The 27269-nt window shown below is 40.7% G+C and overlaps 1 protein-coding gene across 3 annotated transcripts in view; it reads left to right on the top strand.

Moving 5' to 3' along the window:
• GPLD1 (glycosylphosphatidylinositol specific phospholipase D1) overlaps positions 1–26919 on the top strand; it is a 42763-nt gene extending 15844 nt beyond the window's left edge. Inside the window, exons 13-26 of one of the 3 annotated variants that reach the window (XM_054984718.1) lie at positions 23–143; positions 1334–1473; positions 3739–3925; positions 8028–8138; positions 9105–9182; positions 11857–12013; positions 14342–14483; positions 18550–18652; positions 18749–18842; positions 20648–20824; positions 23988–24148; positions 25026–25052; positions 26050–26100; positions 26683–26919. In XM_054984718.1, coding sequence (XP_054840693.1) covers positions 23–143; positions 1334–1473; positions 3739–3925; positions 8028–8138; positions 9105–9182; positions 11857–12013; positions 14342–14483; positions 18550–18652; positions 18749–18842; positions 20648–20824; positions 23988–24148; positions 25026–25052; positions 26050–26100; positions 26683–26760 — 1627 coding nt within the window. In that variant the 3' untranslated portion in view covers positions 26761–26919. The other 2 variants (XM_054984717.1, XM_054984719.1) reach the window with 2 other exon arrangements.
• The last annotated feature ends 350 nt before the right edge of the window (positions 26920–27269 follow it).

Raw genomic sequence — 27269 nt, 5'->3', positions numbered from 1 at the left:
GATTGCATTCTTATTTTAACAGGATCAAACGGTTGAGAACTGAGCATCACCGAAACATAGCTTCTTCAAGGGTAAAATCAGCTGAAAGGAATATCAGCTATACAGGGAGAGGAGTTTATTTTGACATTCCCCCTTTGATCATGGTAAGTCTTACAGGCATATAAACAATAATGGGTAGAAATAAACACCTTTTTGTAGACATATTAATTGTGTGTGCAGTGCTGTTAAGTTTCAGCAGACTTATGGTGACCCCATAGGCAAGAGATCAATGTAGGTGGTTTGCCCTGGAATTCCTTGATAGTCTCCCATCCAAGTACTAACCAGCGCTGTCCCTGCTTAGCTTCTGAATCTGACAAGATCTGGCTAGCCTGGGCATCCAGGTTAGGGCAGACATAATAATTAGGGATGTGCAATTTGGGCTTGGAAATATTTGGAATTTACTGAATGGGTTTGGAAATATTTGGCATTTACTGAATAATGCCCTGTGTAGAATAATTAGAATATTTCTGAATTTTTAAATTCTGGTCATTCATCTGTTCAGAATCCCATTGGCTCCTGTAAAAATCAGGCTGGCCTGTGTGGGAAATAAAAGTGAAACATTCCCCAAACAGCCTGGAACCAAGCACAGTATGGGCAAGGAACATCATCCCCTGTAGTTTTGCCAAGGGAAGGGAAACTAGGGTGAGAGGAAAGTTTGCGATTGGTATCTGTCTATACTTACGGAGTATCAAGCAGACTCAGACATCATAAAGAAGTTGTTTATATCACAATAGATGCAATACCTTTTATTAGGACCAATCAGATGACAAATGACAGTGTGTGAACTTGGGAGTTCTCGAGAACTCTTCATTGGGTTGAATGTTACAAAAAAAGTTTATAAAAAGGGGTTGGGTGAGGACAGGATATGATGTTGTCCAGTTCAGGCCTGCATTATGTGTTGAATGCAGAGCAGATTCAAGTGGTACTGGTTTCAAGTTAATTAACAGTGCAATGCTAAGAAGAATTACTCCAGCATAAGCCCATTGAAATCAGGATTGTACAGTAAGTCTTTCTCTGTCTTTCTTAAAACAATTTATTGCCTTTTGCTTGAAAGTGGTTAATGTAATGTGGTCGATGTATGATTGCAGCATGATTGCAGTTTTCCCACACAGGGCTGTAATGAAAACAATGGGTGTTTGCAGAAGCATAAATGCCCCTGTGACAGACCCATTTATTGCAGTGAGATCTGTATGAGATAAATGTCTAGAAGATATTATTTAAATAAGGTCCTTGCTAGTCCAGAAGCAGATGTAGTTGTGAATGTCCCTTATTATTCCCTTCTGTGTTTTTCTAGAATTACCTTCAAATCAGAAATAGCACCTTTACAAAAAATGTCAGGGAAGTGTTTGCTGTCACACAGCGGCAGTCTTCTAAGTACATCACCGAGCCCAGTGCTTCCTATTTTCTGACAACTCCATATGCTAGACTTGGATGGTAGGTTTTTTTTCCCTTTTGTTGGGCAAATACAGCTCTGAGAGATCTCTGTCTTTTGGTGCTACACCTCTGAAGATGCCAGCCACAGCTGCTGGCGAAACGTCAGGAACTACAATGCCAAGACCACGGCAATACAGCCCGGAAAACCCACAACAACCATCATTCTCCGGCCGTGAAAGCCTTCGACAATACATCGCATTGGTTTGTTACTACTGCTAGGGTAATGAGAAGCAGGGGATTAAATTCTAGCCTTCTTTACTCTAATGTAAGAGGGGCAATCTGGCCCAATTGTGTCCTTATGATAATTGCATTCTGCATGTCTTTTTGTCTTCATGATTCCCACAGTCCTCAGCATAATGTTTGGAGGTTCGAAAGGGGCTCATCCTGCACCAGCGGGGAAGCTGGTGGGATTCAGCCGAGTATTTCAATGCTTCATATGCAATCACATTCAGAAATATACTTATTAAGGATGTTTTATACAAGACACGCTTTTTCCTTTCATTTCTAATTTGACTGAAATATCCATATCTACTCTGTATTTCAGCAACTAAATGATGCGTCTCCAAAGCAGCAGAACAGTGAGAATCAGAATCTAAAAGAGAAGACATTTTAATCCAGTCCTCAAAGAGATGGATTAGTAAAATCTAAGTCAGTTTAGGTTTCCTTCAAAAAGAGAAATTTCCTACACTGATGTTGTTTCCATATAGGAAAATCACACTCAGATCTGTTTCTCTTCAACTGTTAATGTTTTTATATAAAGAAGTCCACATTTGTTACATGTGTTTTGCGCATGGTTTTCCTACATGGAAGTGATATCCATGCAGAAAGTCATCTTGAGCAAATGGCTTTTAGTGCCTCTTCAATTCTGTATTGGATTCTTGCTAATGCTATGTCTTTGTAAACTTGTACTGAGAGCCAGTTTAGTTTAGTGGTTAAGAACAGCAGGACTCTAATCTTGAGAACCGGGTTTGATTCCCCACTCCTCCACTTGAACTCAGCTGGGTGACCTTGGGTCAGTCACAGCTCTTCTAGAGCGCTCTCATCCCCATCCACCTCACAGAGTGATTGTCGTGAGGATAATAACAAATTGATAAACTGCTCTGAGTGGGCCTTAAGTTGCCCTGAAGGGTGGTATATAAATCAAATGTTATTATATTATTATTATAATATTTGTTTATCCTATGGCATTGTTTATTGGAAATGTCCTTGATATTGACTGTACTAATCTCACACTGTGTAATTTGCCTTGAGCCTCAGTGAGAAAAGCAGGCTATATAAATGACATAAATAAATAAATAATGATGAGAGCAAATTGGCCTGTAGTACTCAATACTCTGGTTTAGTCAGAACCAGACAGTGCAAGAGGACTCAGAACTAAGTGCCATTGAGGTTCCTGTAACTGAGCTGATCCTAGCAACTGAAATTGGATAATTTAGTTACCTGTTTTCTTATTGTGCTTCACTTCTATATGTAAATTGACACTCCTTAATGATAGCCCATGTGTTTCCTTATTATGAAATGCAACAATTCAAATTTGTTTAGTGGAAGGAAGAAGCTCTCACATTCAAGAGAATCATGTGTAAATATGGGACCCTTCTAAATGGTTCAGATAACACTTCCTTATTCAGCCGATAGAAGCAGTAGGTTATAAATGGTTTCCATTTTTTGAATACTTAACTATTAATCATCTATATCCTCCCAAACACTTTTTGCTACTCCAAATTAACAATTATGGTAGTAAGACAGTATATCCTGCTCTTACTGGTTTTTTGCAGCGATGTAAAATAAATGTTTTATTTATATTTTATAACATTAGTTACATAAACATATTGTGTTGATCTCATTATATACTTTACTATGTATTTCTCCATTAAACCTAATACTGTACTACGCAGAAGAGTGTTCTTATACACAATGTTTGTTCCTGTTTGTTCCTTTTTGTATATAAAAAAATTTAAAAATAAATTAAAATTAATTAAAAATTAATTTAAAAAAAAGAAAAGAAGCAGTAGGTTAGAAAACTTCTTAAGTTGTGCAGAATTCTTTAGACAGATAAATCCTATGCTACTTAAAGGCTCGCTACCCTGTCAATAAAATCATTATAATCAGAAGAACCATTGAGAGTTTCACTTAACCACCATGGAAATTACTCTTATTACTAAGAAAATAGATTATTCTTTAGCTTGATGAACAAGTCCCTTGAAATCTACAAAGGAAACAAATGTAAACCGAATAGTAACTGGCATTATCTCATTTGGTACTCAGGGCAATGACTTCTGCTGACTTAAACCAGGATGGATACGATGATCTAGTAGTTGGAGCACCTGGATACAGTAAAGCAGGACACATTCAAATAGGACGTGTATATATTGTTTATAGTAATAATTCAGGTTTGCCTCATGCAGACTTGAACTTGGATCAGGAAGCAAATGAAATACTGGAGGGAACCAAGGTAGGAAAGCAAGTCAAACTTTGCTTATTGAAAACAAATATATTTGTGTTAAATTACCTGAAAAAACCGTTGTTGTTTGTTCTTTTCTACTAGAGGTGACATGAACTTTGTTTCACATAAGTCAAAGTGGATATTTAATTATTAAGAGCATGCAGTGTTCAAATCAAATAACTTCTTGAGGGAACTCTATAATGTAGTGAGAGTGTGTCATTGTTTCCATGTGCAGAAAACATTATTATATTTTTATGACTGAGTGCTGTTTAGAAGCTCCACAATGGCTTCCGGGCAAGTCAAAGAAAATGAATAGAGATACAATAAGAAGAATCTCCAAGTGTGGCATCAATGTTTACTAAGTAAGGGTTTTGGATACAAGCTAGGGCCAGACACCAGTGTCTGCAGTGAAATGGACGTAATTGTTGTGAACCTCTTTGACCTCTTAATTGAACAGAAGCAGTATAAAAATGAAATAAATAAATAAATAAAATAAGTAAGGTGATATTTAGATAGATCCAACTTGCCATTTAATGTGCATTGTATGTGAGACCAGCTAGTTGGAAGCTAAGTGGCTGGATGCAGTTACACACCTGTGGGGCAGGTGTGTTGGTAGGACTCTAATTAAACACACTCCATTCCTATGAATTGCCTGGTCCTGTTGTACCAATCCTCAAAAGTCCTGGGCACTTACTGTATCCCTTGAGGAGTCCAGTAGCACCTTTAAGACTAACCAATTTTATTTTATTGTAGCATAAGCTTTCGAGAATCAAGTTCTCTTCATCAGATGCCTGATCCGAACTGGTCAAATACAGAAGAGGAGGGGAGGGGAAAGAACAGGACATATATCACAAGAAGACAGGATGCAATTAGTGTGAAGGCAATCAAAACATTCCTTTGTTTGTAAATGTAAACATCTCCTTTTGGTGTGGAGTCAGTTTGCTGCAGTGAAGGTATACAATTCCTATGTAGTATAAGCCCTCGATAATCACAGCTCTCCCTGCCAGCTGCATCTGACAAAGAGAACTGTGGTCCCCGAAAGCCCACACGCACTCAGGCTGAGATAATTGACAAACAAAGCCCACACCAGGCGTCTCTGGGCTCCCCCAGACCACGCCTCTGTAAAGGAAATCTGTTACCTGTGATAATGTGATAACCATTCATAGTCTCTATTCAGTCCCAGCTTGACAGAGTCAAATTTGCATATGAATTCCAATTCAGCAGCCTCCCGTTGGATTTTGTTTTTGAAGGGTTTCTGTTGAACCACAGCGACTTTTAAGTCTTTGGTGGAATGTCCTGCTCCAAGTCCGCCATGAATATGTTAGCATATTGTGGTGCCATGCGTGTGCCCATGGCTGTGCAGAAAGACAACTCTCCAACACAACATTCTATAAAATACTACCTTCTGACCCCACGGAGCAATACAAAAGGGAACTCAATAAAATATTAAAAACACTCCCCATGGACATACAAGAATGCATCCATATGGACACACCCCAGGAACCACGACCAGGAAGATTCTACCTACTACCCAAAATCCACAAACCAGGTAACCCAGGACGCCCAATTGTTTCAGGAAAATGCACCATCACAGTAGGAGTCTCGGGATACATGGACTCTATCCTCAGGCCCTATGCCACCAGCACACGCAGCTACTTACGGGACACCACTGACTTCCTCAGGAAAATACAGTCCATTGACAACCTACCAGATGACACCATCCTAGCAACCATGGATGTGGAGGCCCTGTACACCAATATCCCACATGCAGATGGACTGCAAGCCATACGGAATATTATCACGGACAAAACCACAGCACACCTCGCCACTGAACTTTGTCACTTCGTACTCACTCACAATTACTTCGAATTTGGTGACAACTTATATCTACAAGTTAATGGCACAGCCATGGGCACACGCATGGCACCACAATATGCTAACATATTCATGGCGGACTTGGAGCAACGCTTCCTCAGCTCCCATCCACTGGAACCACTACTATACTTAAGATTCCTGGATGACATCTTCATCATTTGGACCCATGGGAAGGAAGCCCTTGAGAGATTTCATCAGGACTTCAATAACTTTCACCCTACTATCAACCTAAGCCTGGACCACTCTACACAACAGGTACACTGTACAACACCACTGTACAACTACATAATGGACGAATAAATACCACCTTATACCGGAAACCAACAGACCGATACTCATATCTACATGCCTCCAGCTTCCACCCTAAACATACCACTCGGTCTATTGTCTACAGCCAAGCCTTACGTTACAACCGTATCTGCTCCGATGCTCTCGACCGAGACTCACACTTTTTGAGACTACAGTACCCACCAAATGAAGTGAAGAAACAAATCAACAGGGCCAGACTAGTACCCAGAAACAGTCTGCTCCAGGACATACCTAAAGGAACTAACAACAGAACACCACTGGTTGTCACCTATAGCTCCCAGCTCAAACCCATCCAACGTATCATCAGGGAGCTACAACCCATCCTGGAAAATGATACCTCTCTCTCAGAAGTCCTGGGTGGAAGACCTTTCCTTGCCTACAGACAGCCCCCCAATCTTAAACGACTTCTCACTTACAATCATGAATCGGCCAGCAGGGCCACCAGCACAGGTACCAGGCCCTGCAACAGACCCAGATGCCAGCTCTGCCCCTATATCTACCCAGGGAATACAATTACAGGACCCAATGGCATCAACTACACTGTCTCTGGCTCTTACAGCTGCTCATCCTCCAATCTGATATATGCCCTCATGTGCCAACAATGTCCTTCTGCTCTGTACATTGGACAAACCAGCCAACCTCTACGCAAAAGAATAAATGGACACAAATCTGACATTAGAAATAGAAACGTCCAAAAACCAGTGGGAGAACACTTCAATCTACCAGGACATTCCACCAAAGACTTAAAAGTTGCTGTGGTTCAACAGAAACCCTTCAAAAACAAAATCCAACGGGAGGCTGCTGAATTGGAATTCATATGCAAATTTGACTCTGTCAAGCTGGGACTGAATAGAGACTATGAATGGTTATCACATTATCACAGGTAACAGATTTCCTTGAGGTCACTTTTCCCAGGAGGTAGAGTCCTGTCAGATGTGCAAGTAGTTGTCTTCTTTTTGAGGGATGAAATCAGTGACATTACTCCTGCTTCTGTGCTTGAGGGTCTCTGTTTTGCCTGATGGAACTTTACCATCCAGTTTAACTATGGTATCCAGTTTCACATACCATCATTAACTGAAACTATGGCATTGAGATATTGTTGGGAACACGGAGGGAATCCCTTATGCATCATTTCCCCTGGTTCCCCCTGTGCTGTATAAAATACTAGTTATCAGGTCAATTATACCTTGATAGTTCCTTGATAGTTCCATGATGTTGATCCAGGTTGCCAGTCTCCCCTCACAGGACATGCATCCGTCACAACATTCACACACTGAATCTAAAAAGCCTGGAGGATTCAGATCTTGCACAAGATTCTCAGACCCCTGTGAGAAGTTCCTTAATCAAAGAAGCCTTCTCCAGGAAGTCCTACATGAGTATGAGTAAGGGAGCCAGTTTTGAAATCTTTGCTGACAAAGCTAACTTTGATCATGTTTCTCTGTGACTTTTTTCCTATGGGCTTTTATGTTACTTAACGCCTATATAGCACAAAAATGTTGCAGGAATTCTTCGGTGGAACTCGTGATTAACTGGGGACATGAACTTTCAAAGCAGAACTGGCAAGCAGAATTAAGACTCCTGCAAGATGTAAAAAAATCTTAGTCTAAGGAAGCAAAATGAAATAGTTTCCAACACCATCAATCAAACCATTAGCTCCTCCATACCTCACTTTCATGAGTCAACAGAACTTTAGAGTTTGTTACAGCTTTTAAAAAGTAAATGGCATTTAAAAAGTACAGAAGACTCACTGTTTATTGTACAGGACATAATCTAAGTAGGTGCTTGTTAACAAGACATTCTTTACTTACGTAAAATATATATCTTCCAGGAGCTTAAGGCATCTCACAACAAAAATTAAAATAAACCTTCTTCTTTTAAATAAACGTTTAAAACACTTTGTTCACAAGAATGTTCCCCCCCCCCGAAGCCTTCAGGAAGATTTGGTTCTGCTGTAGCAGTTCTAGACTTCAATGAGGATGGTGTAATGGATCTTGCAGTGGGAGCTCCATCTGTTGGATCTCAGGACCTTACTTACAAGGTTTGTAAAATGTTAGTATGTAATGTTTTTGCAGGTTAGGTTGCTGTAGAAGGAGGAATTAAATATAAATACTTTGTAAGGGTTCACTGGACATTGTCCAGAATGAAACCGCATATGGAAAATAGATGCATCTCAGATGCTGTCATTTTTAGGACTTGTTTGTTTTAGAAATGCTGATATCTGTAAATCTCGGATGGGTAGATTAGATCAGTCTGGACTGTAATATGGAACCCTGGGCATATATTTCAATATGATAGAGAATGAGTGAGAATGAGTTCGAGTCCTTAACTGATGCTGCTTGCTGTCACATTGCTTGACATAAATCAGAGCTCTTATGTTCAGATGTGGAAATCCAAAACTTAGATCTTGACCTAAGACTTTTTTTTCATCCTGAAGTGATTCCCACTGTAATGAATGGGGCTGACTCCAAGGTTAGCTGGTTTATTGGTTATTCTAGTACATTTTTATCCTCCCCTTCTTTCAAGGGGTTCAGGGTGGCATTCTGTTTTATCTTTATAACATCCCTGTGATGTAAATTAGGCTGAGAGAGAGTGGCTGGCCCAAGGCCATCCAACAATTCCACCGAATTCTGGCTCTCCTAGCTCCTATGGAATAAGGTTGCAGCCTCTGTAGGCCATTATATTGATGAACAAGCAAATTAGACATGTTATGGTTATGTCCTTTGAAATCTCTATCAGTTGCTCTTCTGTAGTTGCTTTGGATATCTATAATTATTTTAAGCCTTTTAAGGAAATGGGAGTACATTTCTATTATTGCCCTCTGATGCATCATCATATTAGCCCCTGTGCAAGTGAAGTTCTTCCTTCTCCTTAAACATATATGGGAAGTCCATTTTCATTTGGACAGCAAGGTTACAAATACATTTATTATTGTGAAAATAACACAAAAATAGATAACTTATTTTTGTTGTATATCCTGGTTAATTTCCATGTGTCTGTTGTTTAGGGTTCTGTGTATGTATTTTTTGGATCCAAAGGAAGAAACGGTTTTGACAACCTACCAAATATTACCATTGTTTGCCAAGTAAGTTTTCTAATAAAAAGGCAATGTACATAAATTAAAAAATCAATAAGCATACCCATGCATTACATTTTATTGATAGGTTTATCCTTGCTGCATTGGCAAAACCTCTATGAATTACTCTTTTGTGTAAGAGAATCTTGAAGAAAAATCAGTCATGTGTTGGAGTATGTGAATTAGAGTTAAGAGAAAATAAATGAAATGAAATAAATAAATTCCTCTTTACCCAGTTTCTCCATGAAATCTAACACACACACACACACACACACACACACACACACCTTTTAAAAAATTGGAATCAGTTTCTAATCAATTCCTTTTTGATCAAAGAGAAATTTGAAGCAAGATGGAGAAAGCCCTGTAAAATTTCAAAATTTCACTTTGTGGATATGCAGAGGTAGGCAATGTTTTCCCAAGCCTTCCTGTCTCCCTGCTAGAACACCACCGTGGGATGTATAACATTTAAAAAAAAACCCTGCAAGGGCTGAAGTCACAAAAAAGAACCTTGATTTTTCTTTGAAGAGAAATAGAAGAGAAATCCTGCTTTTAAAAGTGAAAAAGAGAGTAAGAGAAATCAATGGCTGTATCTAAAAAAGTGAATTTTGTAAAAAGAAATCCCTACCCCATAACAATCTTGTGAAGATATCATTCAGCCTTTGATAATGTGGCTTTCCTTGCTTTCCTGAGTCATCTGACCATGTAGCTCTGCTGGTACTGTTAGGCGGTGAATACTGAAGATCAACCTTGCATCTGGAACTAAACTTGATGGAATTTTCAACTTTGTAAGGCCAGGAGAAATAGAACAGATAATAGGCTTCTTCAGACATTAGATGTACGTGAACTGGGAGTCCATCAGCCTACACGTATCAGGAGTACACTGTTGTCACAGTGCACTTGATACTTGCTGTTGCGGTTTCATGTGTAATGGGTGACACTTAGATTTTCAATGCACATACAGTTTCCGTACAGGTGAAACACTGAGTGTATGGAAGCTGTATGCTGATGAAAAATCCATATGTTACTCAATTAACACAAAATTGTGACTTGTGAGTATTGTGCAAAGTGGGAGCTGTGCACTAGTGATACACTTTGTGTGGACATAACGTCTGAAGATGGCTATAGGAAACAAATTATTTGTGATGTAGAATGCCTCCATGTATGCAAAAGCTAAATAAATGTGGTCTGGATGGTCTGCAAAACAGATGGCGAAGAGGAAGTGGGACTGAATTATGTAAAGTGTGAGTTGTTCCCCTCCCCCCGCCAGGGAACTGGCATACAATACAACAACTAAGCAGTGCTAAATGAAATTAACACACAACCCTTTCCCAGAAACTGAAAGTAGCGATGTGACTGACAGCCTGAGTTTAAAAAAAGAAAGGCTAGGGAAATTCTTTGTAGTATATTACTTGGATAACAAAAATAAAGAGTTTTGGGAAAGAAGTGGAGGTTCACAACTGTTTTCACACTCTGTAGACCAAAAGAACCATTGATAGAAACAGCAGTTACACACTCATATAAATTACTAGTTGAATCCTATACTGTATTTCTGATGGCACAAAGGCACTTGGAGTGGTGGAGTGTGATTTTTGCAAATTTCTCCCTCCCATTGCAGAACTGCCCCTTGCATCATATCCAGAGCTGGGGCAGTGTTTCATGCAGTGTGAGGGGATATAGTGGGAGAAGAGGAAGTTCTGTTCAGAGGGCTTTTCCCCCCTCCTGTGGATTATATGATCCAATCTGTTGCTTTTGCCTGAAGAGGTCAAGAAAGTTCCCACGTTCCTGGCTTTCCACAAACTGCAAAACTGAATTATTCAGGAGAGCTTTCTTACACAGATAATAAAGCTGTGCTGTAACAAAATGGTTCAAATAAATGCTTCGATAAAGGGATCGGGACTGTATACTACTATGCCCTGTCACTGTTATCTACTATGTCTTGTCAAATTGCTTATGTTTTGTTTCAACATTGTTTCAGCTCTGTATCAGATTTCTGCTTGTTTTTAAATGCCTGTATTATATACTCTGTTGTATTGTTTATCAAATGCTCCAGCTGTTGATTGTATTGAATTACATTGTGTAATCTTCCTTGAGTCTCAGTAAGAAAGGTGGACTATACATAAAGTAAATAAAGAAAAGAGAATTTGCCCTTGAGGAACAACTATGATTTTGTGGCCTTTATATTAGGCTTCTTCCAGGCTGCAAAAACTTTCCGGTACACAGAGAACTTGCATATTAGAGGGAAAACTACTCCTAGATGTGCTGTTCTGCATGAATGCTGGAGTGGTGTATGTGCGGTGGGAGGGGGAGTATTTAAAATGCTTTACTTGCACTCTGAGTGCTACAGGCAAAGAAAAGTTTTTCCACTTAATTCTGCTGATTGTATAATTTGACCGTCTACATGGTTGGAGGCTATTGACCGCTACCTCTACATATGGTTATAAGTGATATGCTTCTAAGTACCTATTATGTGGTCTACCCTGAAACTACACTTAAGAAAGGATATCAGTCTAAATGTCCCATTGGTCTGATCCTGTACTCTTTTGTGAGAAATAAGATGTGCAGGAGAACCCCAAATAGTGTTAGCCTGTAAAGTGTTACCACTTATAAGGAGACATTTCTTTGGTAGAATTTTATCATAGCATGTTCTCTTATTGAGAAACCAATGTATTGCTGCTTGCAGGAAATACACTGCAACCTTGGCTGGTCATTGCTGGCAGCTGATATTGATGAAGATGGAAATAATGACCTCCTGGTTGGCTCTCCTTATGCACCTGGTGATGGGAAACAAAGAGGATTTGTGGCCGGATTTTATTCATTTTTCAACAGAAGCAACCAAGGTGACATTTACTGAACTCATTGCTCTTATTTCATATATTCTCTTGCTTTTTAGCTCTCTTTTATATCTTTCAAAAAACAAAACCGGGATAGTAATCCAAACCCTTCTCTTAGTTACGTATGGTACCATTGAGAATAATGGCAAATTTTAATGCAAAAGGACCATGTATCTATGATATGGTAGCAAATTCATACAAGAGATTCATATGGTCCTTCAGGCTTATTCCTGTAATTTTCTCTAGACAGTGAAATAGGTTGGATAGGAATTCCCTTACTTATCAGAAGTAGTGCACAGCTTTAAATCCTGATGCTGAAACAAACTGTTGTCATTTCCCCCCATTCACTTCAATAAAGGAGCAGTTCTAGAGATGCACGTATCAGGGATGTGTACACAAGGACTCTATGTACAAAGGTACCCCATTTGTTGATGCAAATGGGGAAGTTCACTAGCAGAGGACCTTTTTGAGCCAGACTGTGTACTCAGACATCTGTGTAAGATTGTTTTATGCGATGTTGAGAATTCAGTAGTGAAATCACAAATAAGAATAATGCTCATTACAGCCATTAAGACACCTATTTCAAATGATGTCAAAAGGCCTTACTACATTAAAGCACAAAAGGCATACTTCTAGTAGCAGAAATGAAGTCAACAAAACCTCTTCCTGAGCACAGGATCAGGGAAGATGCTGTAAGCCTTACTGTACTTTTACTAACATATTTAGTGTGGTATAAGCTATTGCGGACAATCCATTTCATCCAGATGCATGAAATTTCTCAGCTGGCATTTCACATACCTGATGAAGTGGATTCTGTATCATTCAAATTTATTCAATAATAAAATGATTAGTTTTTAAGGCATGTGATGCATTGCCTTGTCAAAGGAACTCCAGTGGTGCCCTAGCACAACTCAGATATAAACATGGGCAAGCCGAAAGGCTACCAATATCTGGGTGAGAACAGATCATGATTTTCAGTCAGAGCTTTAAAAGGCCAGCTGGGGTGGCTTGCAGAGGGCAAGAGAATGCAGGGTTAGCTATCACAGAGATGTGGTGGTAGAGAGTGCCCTCAAGTCATAGCTGACTTATGGGGACCCCTGGTGGGGTTTTCCTGGCAAGAGCCTAACAGAGGAAGATGGCACAGCCTTATAAGCCCTGCCCCAGAGAAGCCCCAAACCAGGACCCCAGCCCTGCCAAAATTAATTCTGAAGCCAGAATGGACCAGAAGTTAGAATCCAGAAAGCAGCCTTGTATGCAGATAGAACTATTCTGGATGAACAACAACTCTTTAGCAAGACTGGAGCAGGTACAGAGATACTGTACGTCAGAATCAGACAGGTCAAAGATGAGGGAAATCCCAATCCAATATATGAACTGTGGACAAAGGCAGTTTATCAATGCATTGTATAGGGTATGGGCTCCACTCTCTAAAGCCAACTCCTTATTTGGTTCACAAGACTTCTTTTTCTCATGCAATCCCACCCCTCTGGATTTTTATGCTTTTAATTTTAGGGTAGGGGAGTGTTATTTGCAAAAAAGAAACATAAAGAACAGAATAACAAGGGAGGAGTTCTGTGTATCTTTTGTGTGGTGCATTGAGAGAAAAGATGGGAGAGAGGAAATTAAATTGTAGATTTCAGTAGAGGAAGAGGAGAGGCTGAAAAAAGAAGGGTAAAGAGAAATGGTGCAAGTACCAGGATGTTGATCGAGAGGTTATAAAAGATCTGGTTGTCCTGAAAAGGTCCTGAGAATACAGCACTTTGTAAATGAGAGTAGAAAAACTGTTTATCAAAACCTCTCTTCAGGGTGTCCAGACATACAGCTTTATGTCTAGTTATTGAGCAGTAGTGATGTCATTCAGTAATTTTCTTTTCATTTTCTGGGATGCTGTGAGATACTCCAGGTCAAAAGAGGGATTTTATCATTTCATCTTCAAACAGTTTCCTGGCAAATATTTTTTTTTAATAAAATCACTGAAAGCTGCCTTTGCTGTGCCTTATGTTGATAAAGCTTGAAGATATTTGCATTATACTATCATAATGTGGTGATATTGTAAGACTGTGTAATAGTGGCATCTTCTGTTGAGCAGCCAAAAATCCAGACCAACTAGAAGCATATTTTAGAGAACAGACTGTAAGGAGTTTTACCTGATGAAATAAGCTGTGTTTGCAGTGCCATTGTTGAGGCTAGCTGGAGCTGTCTGAAACTTTAGCATGAGATTTGATATGTTTTTAAAAAGAGATGATCCATAATGCACAATAAGACCAATCATAGCCTAGTATGTCATGGTTACCGGAGCAGTACTGTGTTAGCTTCTTATTCTTGTTTGATCAGGTCTGCTTTCTGTATCGGATGCTGACTGGATGGTGAAAGGAGAAAGAGATTACGGCTGGTTCGGATCCTCACTCAACAGCATCCAGCTTCAGAATATGACCTTGTTGCTAATTGGCAGTCCTACCTGGAAAAGCTGCAATGGGTAACTGCTCTTTACTTCATGTGGTCTTATCTGGTCTGCCTTGACAATCTGCAATTTTTTTCTCTTAAATATGAGCTATGTAATCTAGTGTCCTTAAGTCATAAGATGTTTTCCTTCCTCAAAGACCTTCTGTAGGTGCTGTTTCATTTTGTTAAATCAAGGGCTGGCTGCAAGTTCAACAGTTAAATGTCTCCCTCTTGCTTCAGGCAACCTGGGACTTCATTTAAATATTTTGACATTACTTCCCAGTCCCACACTTTGGTGAGTGCAAAGCAAGTTTATTTAAATGAAAAAGGAAACATAAGTTTGAATACTATACCAATCATAAGATAAGATTTCACAAATCCTAACTGAAACCCATAGTAGTCTCAAAGTGCAGAGACTACAGTTCCCACAGTTCTTCTAACATTGCAGTTGTTGTTGTTGTTGACCAAGGTCTTAGGTGTGGTAACCTGGAGGCTGAAATATTGCTCCTAGCAAATCCCAGAAGGTAAAACTGGTCTGCAAGTCCCTGCCATGTCTCCTTACCAATGATGCAGTTCCAAACACCAAATACTCTGGGACCCTATCTTTCCCAGTGAGTGATTTCAGTAGAGATGCTGAGGAAGTGGAACATATGGCAGAACTGTAGCAATCTCAGCTCAGCAGTATGTTAGTCAAATGATTAATCCAATGTGTGTTAAAGTGCTGTCCAATGTGTGTGTAAATTGCAGCTGTCCAATGTGTGTGTAAATTGCAGCTGACTTATGGTGATCCCTGCTGGGTTTTTCAAGGCAAAGAGAGGTGGTTTGCCAGTAGCTGCCTCTATGTAGCAACCCTGGTCTTCCTTGGTGGTCTCTCATCCAAATACTAATCAGGGTTGGTTGTTGGGGGTTTTCCGGGCTGTATTGCCGTGGTCTTGGCATTGTAGTTCCTGACGTTTCGCCAGCAGCTGTGGCTGGCATCTTCAGAGGTGTAGCACCAAAAGACAGAGATCTCTCAGTGTCACAGTGTGGAAAAGATGTAGGTCATTTGTATCTACTCAGGAGGGGTGGGGTTGAGCTGAGTCATTCTGTAAGAGTTTCCCAGGGTGTGGAATGCTAATGGCGGGAGGCTTCACTGTAACCTGAGGAGGTTCTTTTGCATATGGATTGGTGCTTGATGTGCTAATCTTCTCTGCAGGGCTATTGTCGGGTGTGGAGTGTTTTGTTGGCCTGGTGTTTTTCAGAACTGGAGCCCATGCTCTGTTCATTCTTAAGGTTTCTTCTTTCCTGTTGAAGTTTTGCTTATGCTTGTGAATTTCAATGGCTTCCCTGTGCAGTCTGACAAAGTAGTTGGAAGTGTTGTCCAGTATTTTGGTGTCCTGGAATAAGATACTGTGCCCTGTTTGAGTTAGGCTATGTTCAGCCACTGCTGATTTTTCAGGCTGTCCAAGTCTGCAGTGTCTTTCATGTTCTTTTATTCTTGTCTGGATGCTACGCTTTGTGGTCCCGATGTAAACTTGTCCACAGCTGCAGGGTATACGGTATACTCCTGCAGAGGTGAGGGGGTCTCTGCTGTCTTTTGCTGATCGTAGCATCTGTTGTATTTTTCGGGTGGGTCTGAATACTGCTTGAAGGTTATGCTTTTCCATAAGCTTTCCCATCTGATCAGTAATTCCTTTGATATATGGCATAATGAAAACATTAGTGGATCGTGCAAGACGGATATGTGAGCCGCGCTTTCTCAATGAGGAAATTAATCATCTAAACCACGCACTTCAGGCAAATGGCTACTCCAGAAATGAAATCCGAAGAGCAATCAAACCCAGGATGAATCAAAGAACCAAGGAAAAACAGTCACCTACAGGAAAAGTGTTTTTGCCATATATCAAAGGAATTACTGATCAGATGGGAAAGCTTATGGAAAAGCATAACCTTCAAGCAGTATTCAGACCCACCCGAAAAATACAACAGATGCTACGATCAGCAAAAGACAGCAGAGACCCCCTCACCTCTGCAGGAGTATACCGTATACCCTGCAGCTGTGGACAAGTTTACATCGGGACCACAAAGCGTAGCATCCAGACAAGAATAAAAGAACATGAAAGACACTGCAGACTTGGACAGCCTGAAAAATCAGCAGTGGCTGAACATAGCCTAACTCAAACAGGGCACAGTATCTTATTCCAGGACACCAAAATACTGGACAACACTTCCAACTACTTTGTCAGACTGCACAGGGAAGCCATTGAAATTCACAAGCATAAGCAAAACTTCAACAGGAAAGAAGAAACCTTAAGAATGAACAGAGCATGGGCTCCAGTTCTGAAAAACACCAGGCCAACAAAACACTCCACACCCGACAATAGCCCTGCAGAGAAGATTAGCACATCAAGCACCAATCCATATGCAAAAGAACCTCCTCAGGTTACAGTGAAGCCTCCCGCCATTAGCATTCCACACCCTGGGAAACTCTTACAGAATGACTCAGCTCAACCCCACCCCTCCTGAGTAGATACAAATGACCTACATCTTTTCCACACTGTGACACTGAGAGATCTCTGTCTTTTGGTGCTACACCTCTGAAGATGCCAGCCACAGCTGCTGGCGAAACGTCAGGAACTACAATGCCAAGACCACGGCAATACAGCCCGGAAAACCCCCAACAACCATCGTTCTCCGGCCGTGAAAGCCTTCGACAATACAACTAATCAGGGTTGACCTTGCTCAGCTTCTGAGATCTTATGATATCAGGCTCCCCTGGACCATCCAGGTTAGGGCAATTCATCCACTAACAGCAGTGATTTCAGCAAAGAAGATTAGTCAGTGTTCAACTCAGTGAAAGAATTGGTAGAACTTCTTTTCCCTTCACTTCTGCTGAGGTGTGGTGGTGGTGGAGAGTACTGTCAAGTAATAGCTGACTTACAGTGCCTCCTGATGGGTTTTTCATGGCAAGAGACTAACAGGTGGTTTGCCGTTGCCTGCCTCTACAACTCTGGTCTTCATTGGAGGTTTCCCATCCAATTACTGACCAAGGCTGACCCTGCTTAGCTTCTGAGATGTGATGAAATCGGGCTTGTCTAGGCTATTCAGGTCAGGGCCATATCGTTTCTTATATTTAAAAACCTGAGGCCAGAAAGTTAATTGTATTCCTGGACAGCTCTATAGAAAGAAATCTTTTCTGCTCACCTTCCTTACCATTCCAGAGATAGGTACTCCTGTACTGTTCTTGCAGCCCAAAGATACGGTAAGCAGGGCCAGTATGTATGTGCCGCGATACCCAAGACAGACACTATACTGCTGTCCCAGGCACAATCACAAATGATAACACAAAAATTTGTTTTCAGTTACACATACATTGTATTAAAACATAGGACTAAATTCTACTTAAGTATGCGAATAAAGCACCCTTGCAGTTAGAGGCTTGTTTCTCAGTTTTCTGTTCTAGTATCTGCACTTATTAGATATTGTGTGGGGCCGGTATCTTTCAAAGGCCACTTCTGACTGTGATAGATAATGATATAAAATAAGATTAAGTAATATTAAGCTATCTCTGGCCATCAGTTTTGCCACAGCCTGCACAAATGGGGTGCAGGCTGGGCATTTGGGGGAGACAGTTGGGAGGTGGAAACCTTACAGTGTTAAGAATGACCTAGCAACACATTCTCCAGTCCCTTCTATGAAGTCTATAGATAATTTCTGTTAGTGTGTTCAATATAGTTGCACTGCAATAGCAGGTAAGCTACTTTGGAATGTCATTACAAGTGCAATTCATTTTCTTTTAATTAATTAAATATTTAGCCTTTCTCGTCCTCCTGAATGCTAAGGGGCAAGTAACTCTAGTTCTGCATTCTATTCACCTGTTACCATCCCTTCTGCAAAGTGTTTTGTTCTTTCCTTGTATGGTAGAGATGCAGCAACTTCCTCAAGGCCTCTGTGAGTAGGCACAATTGGCAGTCATTGCATGTTCTAAAAGGTGGGGTTTGAAATAAAAATAACCATGTTTTACTTGCTGTGGATGTTTTGTTAAACTGCGCTTACAGTGACTGTTTTGTTAAAATCCCGTCAATATGATGTTTCTAAAATGTTGACACTGTATCATTTAGTCTAGGTTGCTATCTCTCACCGGATATGAAGCAGGTTGTCGGAAGGGTGTATGGCTATATCTTACCATGCACGCAAAGCAGATTTACTTTAAGTGGAGATAAGGTAGGTCTCTCTGGTATTCTTTGCAATAATAAATACATAATATGTGAGGACGACTCCGTCTTTATAGAACTGACTCTTTTTTGAAAATAAACACAGGAAATGGGGAGACTGGGTTCATCCTTGGCAACCGGTTTCCTTTCTGTCAAAGGAATCTCCAGGCATGTGTTGGTAATTGGCGCGCCAACACAAGGTATGTGTTTCTGGATCTGTATTTCTGTACATTGAGTTGTTTACTTGTTTTAATTCTGCAGTTCACAATAAACTGCGCTCCATCAGAGTCCGAGTCATTAGCGGTAGTGTTTGTTGACTTTTATAAATATATGATTTACTTTGCTACCACAGAAGGATCTTGATGCCACTTCGTTAAGGCATTTGGGGGCCTTTGTACATTCCCCCCCCCATATAACATACTTGTCCCTGTTATTTGCACTTATGAAGCCGTGGAGGCACTCGTTTCCCCTGTTCAGCCGTGGGCAGGCTCCAGCATTTTACATTTACCAACAGCTGGCACATTTTGACCATGGCTGCCTTGTCATGTAAAGAGGAAACGACTCTATATTCTCAACTGTGGGGAATTGTAGAGGATCTTGGAGCAGGAAAGGTCCCATCTCCAAACAAAGGGGCTTTGAGATAATTACATTACTACAGAGACTGAAAAGGATTCTGTGCTGTAGCCTACTTAACATAGGGAACCATCTAGTCTCAAGCTTGCAACATGCATGGCTATCCCTGCTGCCAGCTCCCTGCCTCCCTGTGAACAGCCACTCTGCATACAAAAACCTGTGCCTGGGGGAGAACTGCAGAAGCCAAATGACACATGCAGGGGAAGGAGTGGTCTGGGCCCATGTGTAGTATATGGCTGCTTCCACACTGATTATTTAGTCTGGAATTGCCGTCATTCAACACTCAGGCTGAATGGACAGTCCAGATCAGGCTGTTGTCAGGCTGAATGGACAGTCCAGATCAGGCTGTTGTCACCTGTTGCATTCCAGTGTTTTCTTAGTTATCCTCTGTCTTTATTCAGACCAAATTTGTAGGATTGTTTTAACTTAAAGTTGCAGTTTTAGGACTGTCCTATGTAGAGAAGTACTGTTTTTCAGTGCCAGTCCCTTTATATTTTCTTCCTCTCCTTCCTTTAATTTTCTCCTGTTCTGTCATGATTCTTCCAATAATGCTGCAGTAAATAATTACCAGTTTTGTTCAAAGGGAAGAGATTAGGTACTGTTTTTTCCATAGCTAAAAGCGCAGTTCACTAAAATTATAATTTTGCAATCATTCTCTTAAAATAGAAAAAAGAACAATGGCTTTGGCTACAAAATGCAAAACAGTACATAATTCTCTCCTCCCTAATTAAAGTAGCAAAAGGAGAACTGCAGGGAGAAGTCGAACATTTGCTGAACGGAAATCACTTTTGAGTAAGACTTGTAGGATCTTGTCTGTGAGGACAGACATTGCTGGATTTTATGGGGAATATAATGCTGTATTAATATAATAATGTATTTACTGTGTAGAACCATAGTTTCAATTTTGCTTGCAACTGTTTGTGGAAAGAATGACTAAGCAGTACAAAAATGTAGAATAAGCTGCTTAACATTGAATCAGACCTTTAGTCCACTGAATTCAAGACTATCCCATCAGATGGTTTCCCAAGCATTCCCCACCCTTTTCCCAAGATCCTTACTGCCACTGAACTTATACATGCAAAGCATATGCTTCATTTCTAAGTTGTGGCCACTTCAAACTAATCCACCACTGCTCCCCATAAGAAAGTATCATGTCACTGAAATGAGAAACTTAGAGATTAACATTGGAAGACCTGAACACAATCATTGTAAAAACTGTCCTTTGTGTTGTAGATGGTAGAGCCAACACTGACTGCAGTTGATTCTAGTTACAGCCTTCTTCCAGAGCTAGTACCCGTCCATTAATACTAGTTGTTATAATCCTCTCCCAGGAGCAACGCTCTGATCTGTCCTTCCCGCTGGTTTCTTTCAGACAGCACGTCTAAATTTGCATTTATAACCTCAGTGCTACGCCAAGCAGGAACTGCACTGATATATGACTTCACAGACAGTACCAGGCCACTTTTACTCAGCAGATTCACTGGGGACAAGAGATTCTCACGCTTTGGAGAAGATGTACACCTCAGGGACCTGGATGGTGATGGATTTGGTAAAAATGAAGTTGTTGTAATAATTATTATCATATTTCATTTGTGAAGGATCTAAAACTACGAAGGCCATGTACAAAAGCAAAAGCCATGCAATAAATGTCTTTTATTAGAGTGAGCCAAAGTATATGCACATCTGTGTGCAAGTGTTCAAGTTTGCTAGAAACCTTAATCAGGCTGGTTATTTAAACGAAAAGGTGGAGACAAAATGTCTCAAGCCATGATCTTCATACATTGTCTTGTAAGCATCCTGTGTGATATGCTGAGCAGGTATGTAGAATTTAAAATGGTTTTGGTGTCAGGTTGCACCCTTGGCTGTCTGGAAGAAGAAACAAAAAATTGATCTGAATTTCACGCAGGATGGTATATCCACTCTGGTGAAGAATTCTGGGAAACTTGAAAACTTGCACACATATTTGAATTCCTTTGTTGGTCCTAATAAAAGGTATTGCATAGATTATGGTTCCGGATTTTTCTTTGGACCAAAGTGGCTTTTTTCTAGTCCCTGTAACCAAGAACTATAACAAGAGTTTAGAAAGAAATGCAATGTAGAACAAATCCGTTTTAACAATTATGTTTAAATAAGATGAAGAGAAAAGATGGATATTAAGAAATGGAATTTCAGATCTAGGAAGAGGCCATAAGTAAGACTGCACTCCTAGTTCAGTGCCACTGCCAACATGCTTGTGGGATAAAAAAAATGTTAATTTGCAACATAGTAAAACACATTTAACTGGTGGACCTGGACAGTGTTCTGTTCTTATCCTACTCTTCCTCCAAACAGGTAAGAGTTGTGTATATAGTACTCCTGCTCTTCGTTTTTCCCATTAAAATAGCCCTATGAGGTAGGTTAAGCTAACCTAGAATTACCCATTGACTTCCATGGCAGAATGGGGGGGGGTTGACTATGGATGTGCAATTCAGTATATATTGTTTAAAAATATACCCGAAAATACCTTTTGGTATTATATGGGTATATCTGGTTACATCTGTCCTATTTGGGTATATTTGGATAAACTGATATTTACATTCCCAAATAATTCGGGTACATCTGAAAATTGCATTTTAAAGGCTGCAGCAACTTGTTTTTTTCCCCCTTTGTGAGTTTCCCAGTAAACAGGAGGAGGGAAGTAGCATTACTGAGATTTTTTTCTGTGGCAGTGTTACTTGCTTGCCATATGCCATTGCCAGGTCTGACTGGTTTCCTTGGTATTACTGGCTTGCCATGTTGTTTGCTGGGATTCTTTGGTTTGACATTGGTTCTATTGGGCATGCATTGGCCCTGGGTTCTCCCTGGCATCTCTGACTGACACTAGTTCTCTTGAGCTTGTACAGTGTCCCTTGCTTCTGTTAGGTTCTGCTGGGATTCTCTGATTTGCCGTTGATTCTGCTGGGAATCTCTGGATTGACATTGGTTCTGTTAGGCTTTGTTGATTTCATTTGCATTGGGAAGTTTTTGGTCAGTAGTTGGCTGTTGTGTGTTTGGCTAAGAGTTCCTATGTCCTGGAGAAAGCCTTGGATTCCCCACCCGCTACCCCTTAGGAAACAGTGGAGACTGGCTGTGGGCACTTGTAAGGAAGTTGCCAGTTTAGGCCAGAATTTTACTAAGAATGGCTGGACTTTGGTTCAGTGGTGCAAGTGTTTGCAGGACCAGGTTTTGACCTAGCTCAGAAATGTGCTGACTTGGCTGATTCTAACAACTGCGTGCCAGTCTCTGTTCCCTAGTGATTCAACCCTGAGAGACTGGCTCTCAGAGTTTCAATTTACACTCACCAGTTTTCACACAGCTGGAAATGCTAATTAGACAGTTGGGCCCAGATTGGCTCTTGGTTGGTAGGATGATGGCTGGAGTCCTGAAAAGATGGCTTTCCAGCTTACCCTGTTCCCTTCTCTAACTATCATTCCTATACCATCATGTAAGAGAGAAGGTGCAGGCTCCGTGCTTCTCAGTGCCTCAACATGTCTCATGCAGCTTGGCTTGGAAAAGGACTCCTGCTAAACAAACCAGTGAGCAGCGGCACATCCAGGTCAATTTGGGCCTGAATCGGGCCCCCTGTGGAGCACGTGAGCACTTCTCAGAAGTGACGTCATCACGTGGTCCCGGGAATGTGCGCACGTGCAAAGCGTGCACACATATGGTACCCAGTGAGTTCCACCACCTCTTTTCCCAGAAAAAAAGCCCTGAAAGCACAAAGGTTGGTAGCACAGGAATCCACCAGTGGCGGAGCAATCAAGAATAGGAGCAAAACCAGGTACAGGTGCAAGAACAGGGCAGGGCCTCCTCCTCTTGCTTCCTTGCTTGTCTGATCATTCCCTGACACACTAAGAGACTGAAGAAACAACTGTTTTCAAGACCAGCCAGCTGCCGCTGGCCTAAACTGTAAGCCAATCAGATGGGCCAAAACCTCTGACGACAGACTTGGCTGTGGCCTGTCATCACAGGTAAGGGAGGGGGGAAAGAACTAATCACTTAACACACACACACCCTGCCCACCCAATAAGGCTACATGCTAACAAGCAATAAGGCAGGTACCAGCCTCCATCAAGTTTTGTCCTTGAAGACCGTTTCAGGTCTGCATCTGTGGTTCAAGGCCTTATATCTGGCCAGATTAGACAGTGCCGACCAGCCCCAATTCCTGAAAGGAAAAAAAAAGCCTAAAAAGCCTATCTCAAGAAATTTTAACTCAAGAAGAAATGATTTAAGTGAATTTCATTACACATCCCATTCCTAGAAAACCCAGTGGGCTGTGTTTTCACATTTGCTGGATGGTGTAACAAGAGCTGTCTTTACAAAGGACATGCAAAGCCTTGTTTGAGAAGTGCTAGTTTAAGGTATTATTATATTGCAAGGTACTATATACCTTAAGTGACTTTTGATATATCTTATTAATAAGTATTGCACTGTCAACATTGTTTTAAAAAGTAGATAACTTTCCTTTATGTCCAACTAATTTTCTGTTGCTATAAAATTGCATGCTTTTGAGTTATACAGAATGTTTCAGTAAATATTAATTTGCTAGATTTGTATCTCCTTGTGTTGAATTAGTCTTTCAGGCCATAAGTTTTGCTCTAGGTCAGTTATACGAAAAATTTGGTATATCCGATCCAAAGCAGTTTTCATTACATTGTACAACATATTTAATCTGTCGTTATGAATCGATGCAGATGAAATCATTGTAACGTCACCTCTTCGAACAGAAGACCTCATGGCTGGAATGTTTGAAAGACATGCTGAGCGTGTTTATATATATAGTGGAAACCAGACAACTTTGGGTAATGTGACAGACCATTGCCAATCATGGACCTCCCCTTGTCCTGAAGACTGGGTAAGAAACTCATAAGAGCAAAAACAGCAAATATAACTCTGTATGTGTGTGTGAGTGGTTTTTTTGTGGTTACATCAGAAGTATCAACAAGTGATATAACAGATTTAATTCTGAACCTGGCCCTTGTGCTGATCAAAATTGAATTGTTTTTATGCTATGTATCTTTAAATCTTGTTTTAATGTTTTTGATAGTTTGCTGCCCTGGTGACCCTAAGCCAGATGGAAATGTGGGGTGGGGCTTCAGATTTGCAGAAAAATACAAAAAAGAAAGAAAGGTTTTGGAGAGAAGAGCAAGGCCTCACACTGCTGCGTTGGGAGATCTGAGTCACCATTTTGAGGAAGGTGGGCAGGGGAGGAGGAGTGGGAGCTGCTGCCACTGTATAAGCCAAACAGGCAAAGATGGAGGTTTTGTAGGTGTGCAGAAGCAGAAGCTGGTGCTTCCTGCCAATGTGTCAGCAGGGCTGCAGGTGTGCAGAGGAGCGAGAGCTCCCCCCCCCCCGGCGGCATGAGTCAAAAAGGTAGAAGCAGACGTGCTGCAAATATGTGAAGGGGGGGGACAGGAAGAGGATGGGATTTCCCTCTCATGGCCCCCTGCTTTCTACAGTGCAAGACCTTGATGCATCTAGAATCCCAGGGCATGGCTAGAGGACACAACTGAGTCTCTTTGCTGAAAGCAGCCATGTCTGATCTGGTCAGTGCCTGGATGGGATTCCTCCTAGGGACAGTGATGTATGCTGCCTTAGGTTCTTTGATGGAAGAACGGTGGGGGATAGAAATGCAACTACATTAAGAAATGTGCATGCCTTTTGAAATAAGTTTACAGTATAAATATGATACCTTATTCACACCACCCTTTCATTTTGTTTTCCTTCCTCAGGCAAAATATGTGTTAATTTCACCTGAGGTAAGCAACCGGATTCTGAATGTGCAATATGCTCCTTTAAGAAATCATACCTTTTACAGGTTTTCAATTATTAAAACTATCAATTCTACAATAGTTTACCTGCAGTCATTGCAAGTTGAACCTAGAAAGGTTGAACTAACCTTTCTAGGTTCAAAACAATACTGGATTCATTTACGAAATCATGTATCTAATTCTGAAGAGGCTCCAACGCACGTGGATGTTTATATCTGAGGATCAAAGCCACTTCAGAACACACCACAAGCTTCTGCAATCTTCAGACCCCCCCCCTTTCCAGGATAACAGAAAAATCTTAAAGCAGAAAAAAAAACCAAAGTGGGTTCAAATCCTCCCCAGAACAATCACGTGCCCTTTACACATGCATTGACCTCTGATGAGCCACTGGTCAGAACCGCAAGAACTGAGCAGCTGCCAACACTGCACTCCATACGACCCAGCTGTAATCAAACATGGCTGGATCAAAATGCTGCTGGAGGAGTGTGGCCCATACTGGCCACTGGGCCTTGCCTCAGTGACTATTTGCTGTATGCCTGTGCTTTATAGAGGCAGTTATCCAAAAGACTTGCAGAGTTTTCCTAAGCCTGTTAATCTGTTGAGGCCAGTAGGATTTATCCTTCTTAAATGTTTTATGATGAGGCTTCAAGAGCATGGTGTTGCTCAAAAGATCAGTAATAATAAAAGATCAAATAAATTGAATGTTATTAACAAATTTCCACATTAGGCAAATGGACTAGAGGTCCTGCACTGTTCTTTCGCTCACATAATCTGGAGCTGTTTGTCCTTTTTGCCTCCCTTATGTCGGGTGCCTGACTGCTGCTTGTGGCATGCTGCCATTAGGATTGGATTGGTCTATTGTTGGATTTGGGGGATGGGCTGGATAATCTTTTGGTGCCTTATGCAACTAGGAACACATCAGTGACAAACAATGAACATTAACACTTACTAACGTGAATATTTTCAAACCATTTTTTAATTGCAGGAAAGATCAAGATTTGGGAGTGCTGTGATTACAATAAAATCTGGACAAAAGGTAACAAAACAAGCTCAGTTAGAAGCTGGGATACTCTGTACTTTCTATAACAATTCTCAATTGGTTTCAGTAGGCATTGTGTGATACTGAAGAAAACTATCACAGCTGGAAGAAAGGTGGTTTGTTGCCAATTTTGCAGGCAGGCAGATCAGTCCTTTCCTCATCATTCCTTTGAGTTCAGTAATATAAAAAGGATGATGTGACACTTTGCAAGTTTTCCTGCCCTAATTACATTTAACTGGCTACTGCTTGCAGCACAGGGAAACACAACACATGCATTGTGTGTTAATAAATGCTGTATAGGACAGAGCGGAGATAAATCAACAGTGACCACAGGCCACATTTATCTCAGCTCAGATACAACCCCACCTTTTTCAGGGGTCTAAATTTTGTCCCTATGGCATCCTTGAAAATATGTTGTCATTTTTTCCGTTTAATGCTTGCATACCATGGTGATTCAGAAGCAACAAATTCCTCTACCTTGGCAAATGAAAGCCTGTAAATAATCTTAAATGTAACAATATATTTTTCCTTGGATGGAAAGGAACTCTACAATATTTATTAGCTGATTTTTCTTTGCAGAATGAAGTTGTTGTAGCTGCAGAAAGAAGTTCAATAAAAGCCCGACTTGGTGGAAGGCTTTTGATCTACACTTTTTAATGGTCATGCAATTTTCTGTCAAGTCTGCTTTTCAATGAACTATTCAACAAATTATTTATGTTTTGAAACAGAGCTTGTTGAAAACTGATCATAACATTGACTGTATGAACAACAGTAACTTTTAATTAATGAAAGCTGAGATGCATTTCTGAAAGTTAGTTACGCTCAGTTTAAATGCCCACAAACATTAATAAAAGATAATAAAGTGGGGAAAAATCCTCCCCAAAATCTTTTGTAGCTTTTGTTCATGAAACACCACACATGTACGAAGTCTTAAGTATTTATTGCAATGGTACAATGCAATTTAATTCATTGGAGGAGAAAGTCCAAATGAATCTGTAAAATATGGAGTGACTCCGAAAAGAAATCTTGAGATCAATAATACACACTTCCCCACCCCCACCTCCTGATTTTTCAGTCTTGATCTGAAAGGAACTATCCCTTCAACTAGATCCTAATGGTCCATGTCCAAGTGTTAGCACCTGAGTGATAGTGAACAAAGGAACTAC

Source organism: Eublepharis macularius, chromosome 7 (assembly GCF_028583425.1).
Source record: "Eublepharis macularius isolate TG4126 chromosome 7, MPM_Emac_v1.0, whole genome shotgun sequence".
Classification (NCBI taxonomy): domain Eukaryota; kingdom Metazoa; phylum Chordata; class Lepidosauria; order Squamata; family Eublepharidae; genus Eublepharis; species Eublepharis macularius.
Note: the sequence above shows the minus strand (reverse complement) of the source record. Positions and strands in the feature narration are given on the sequence as shown.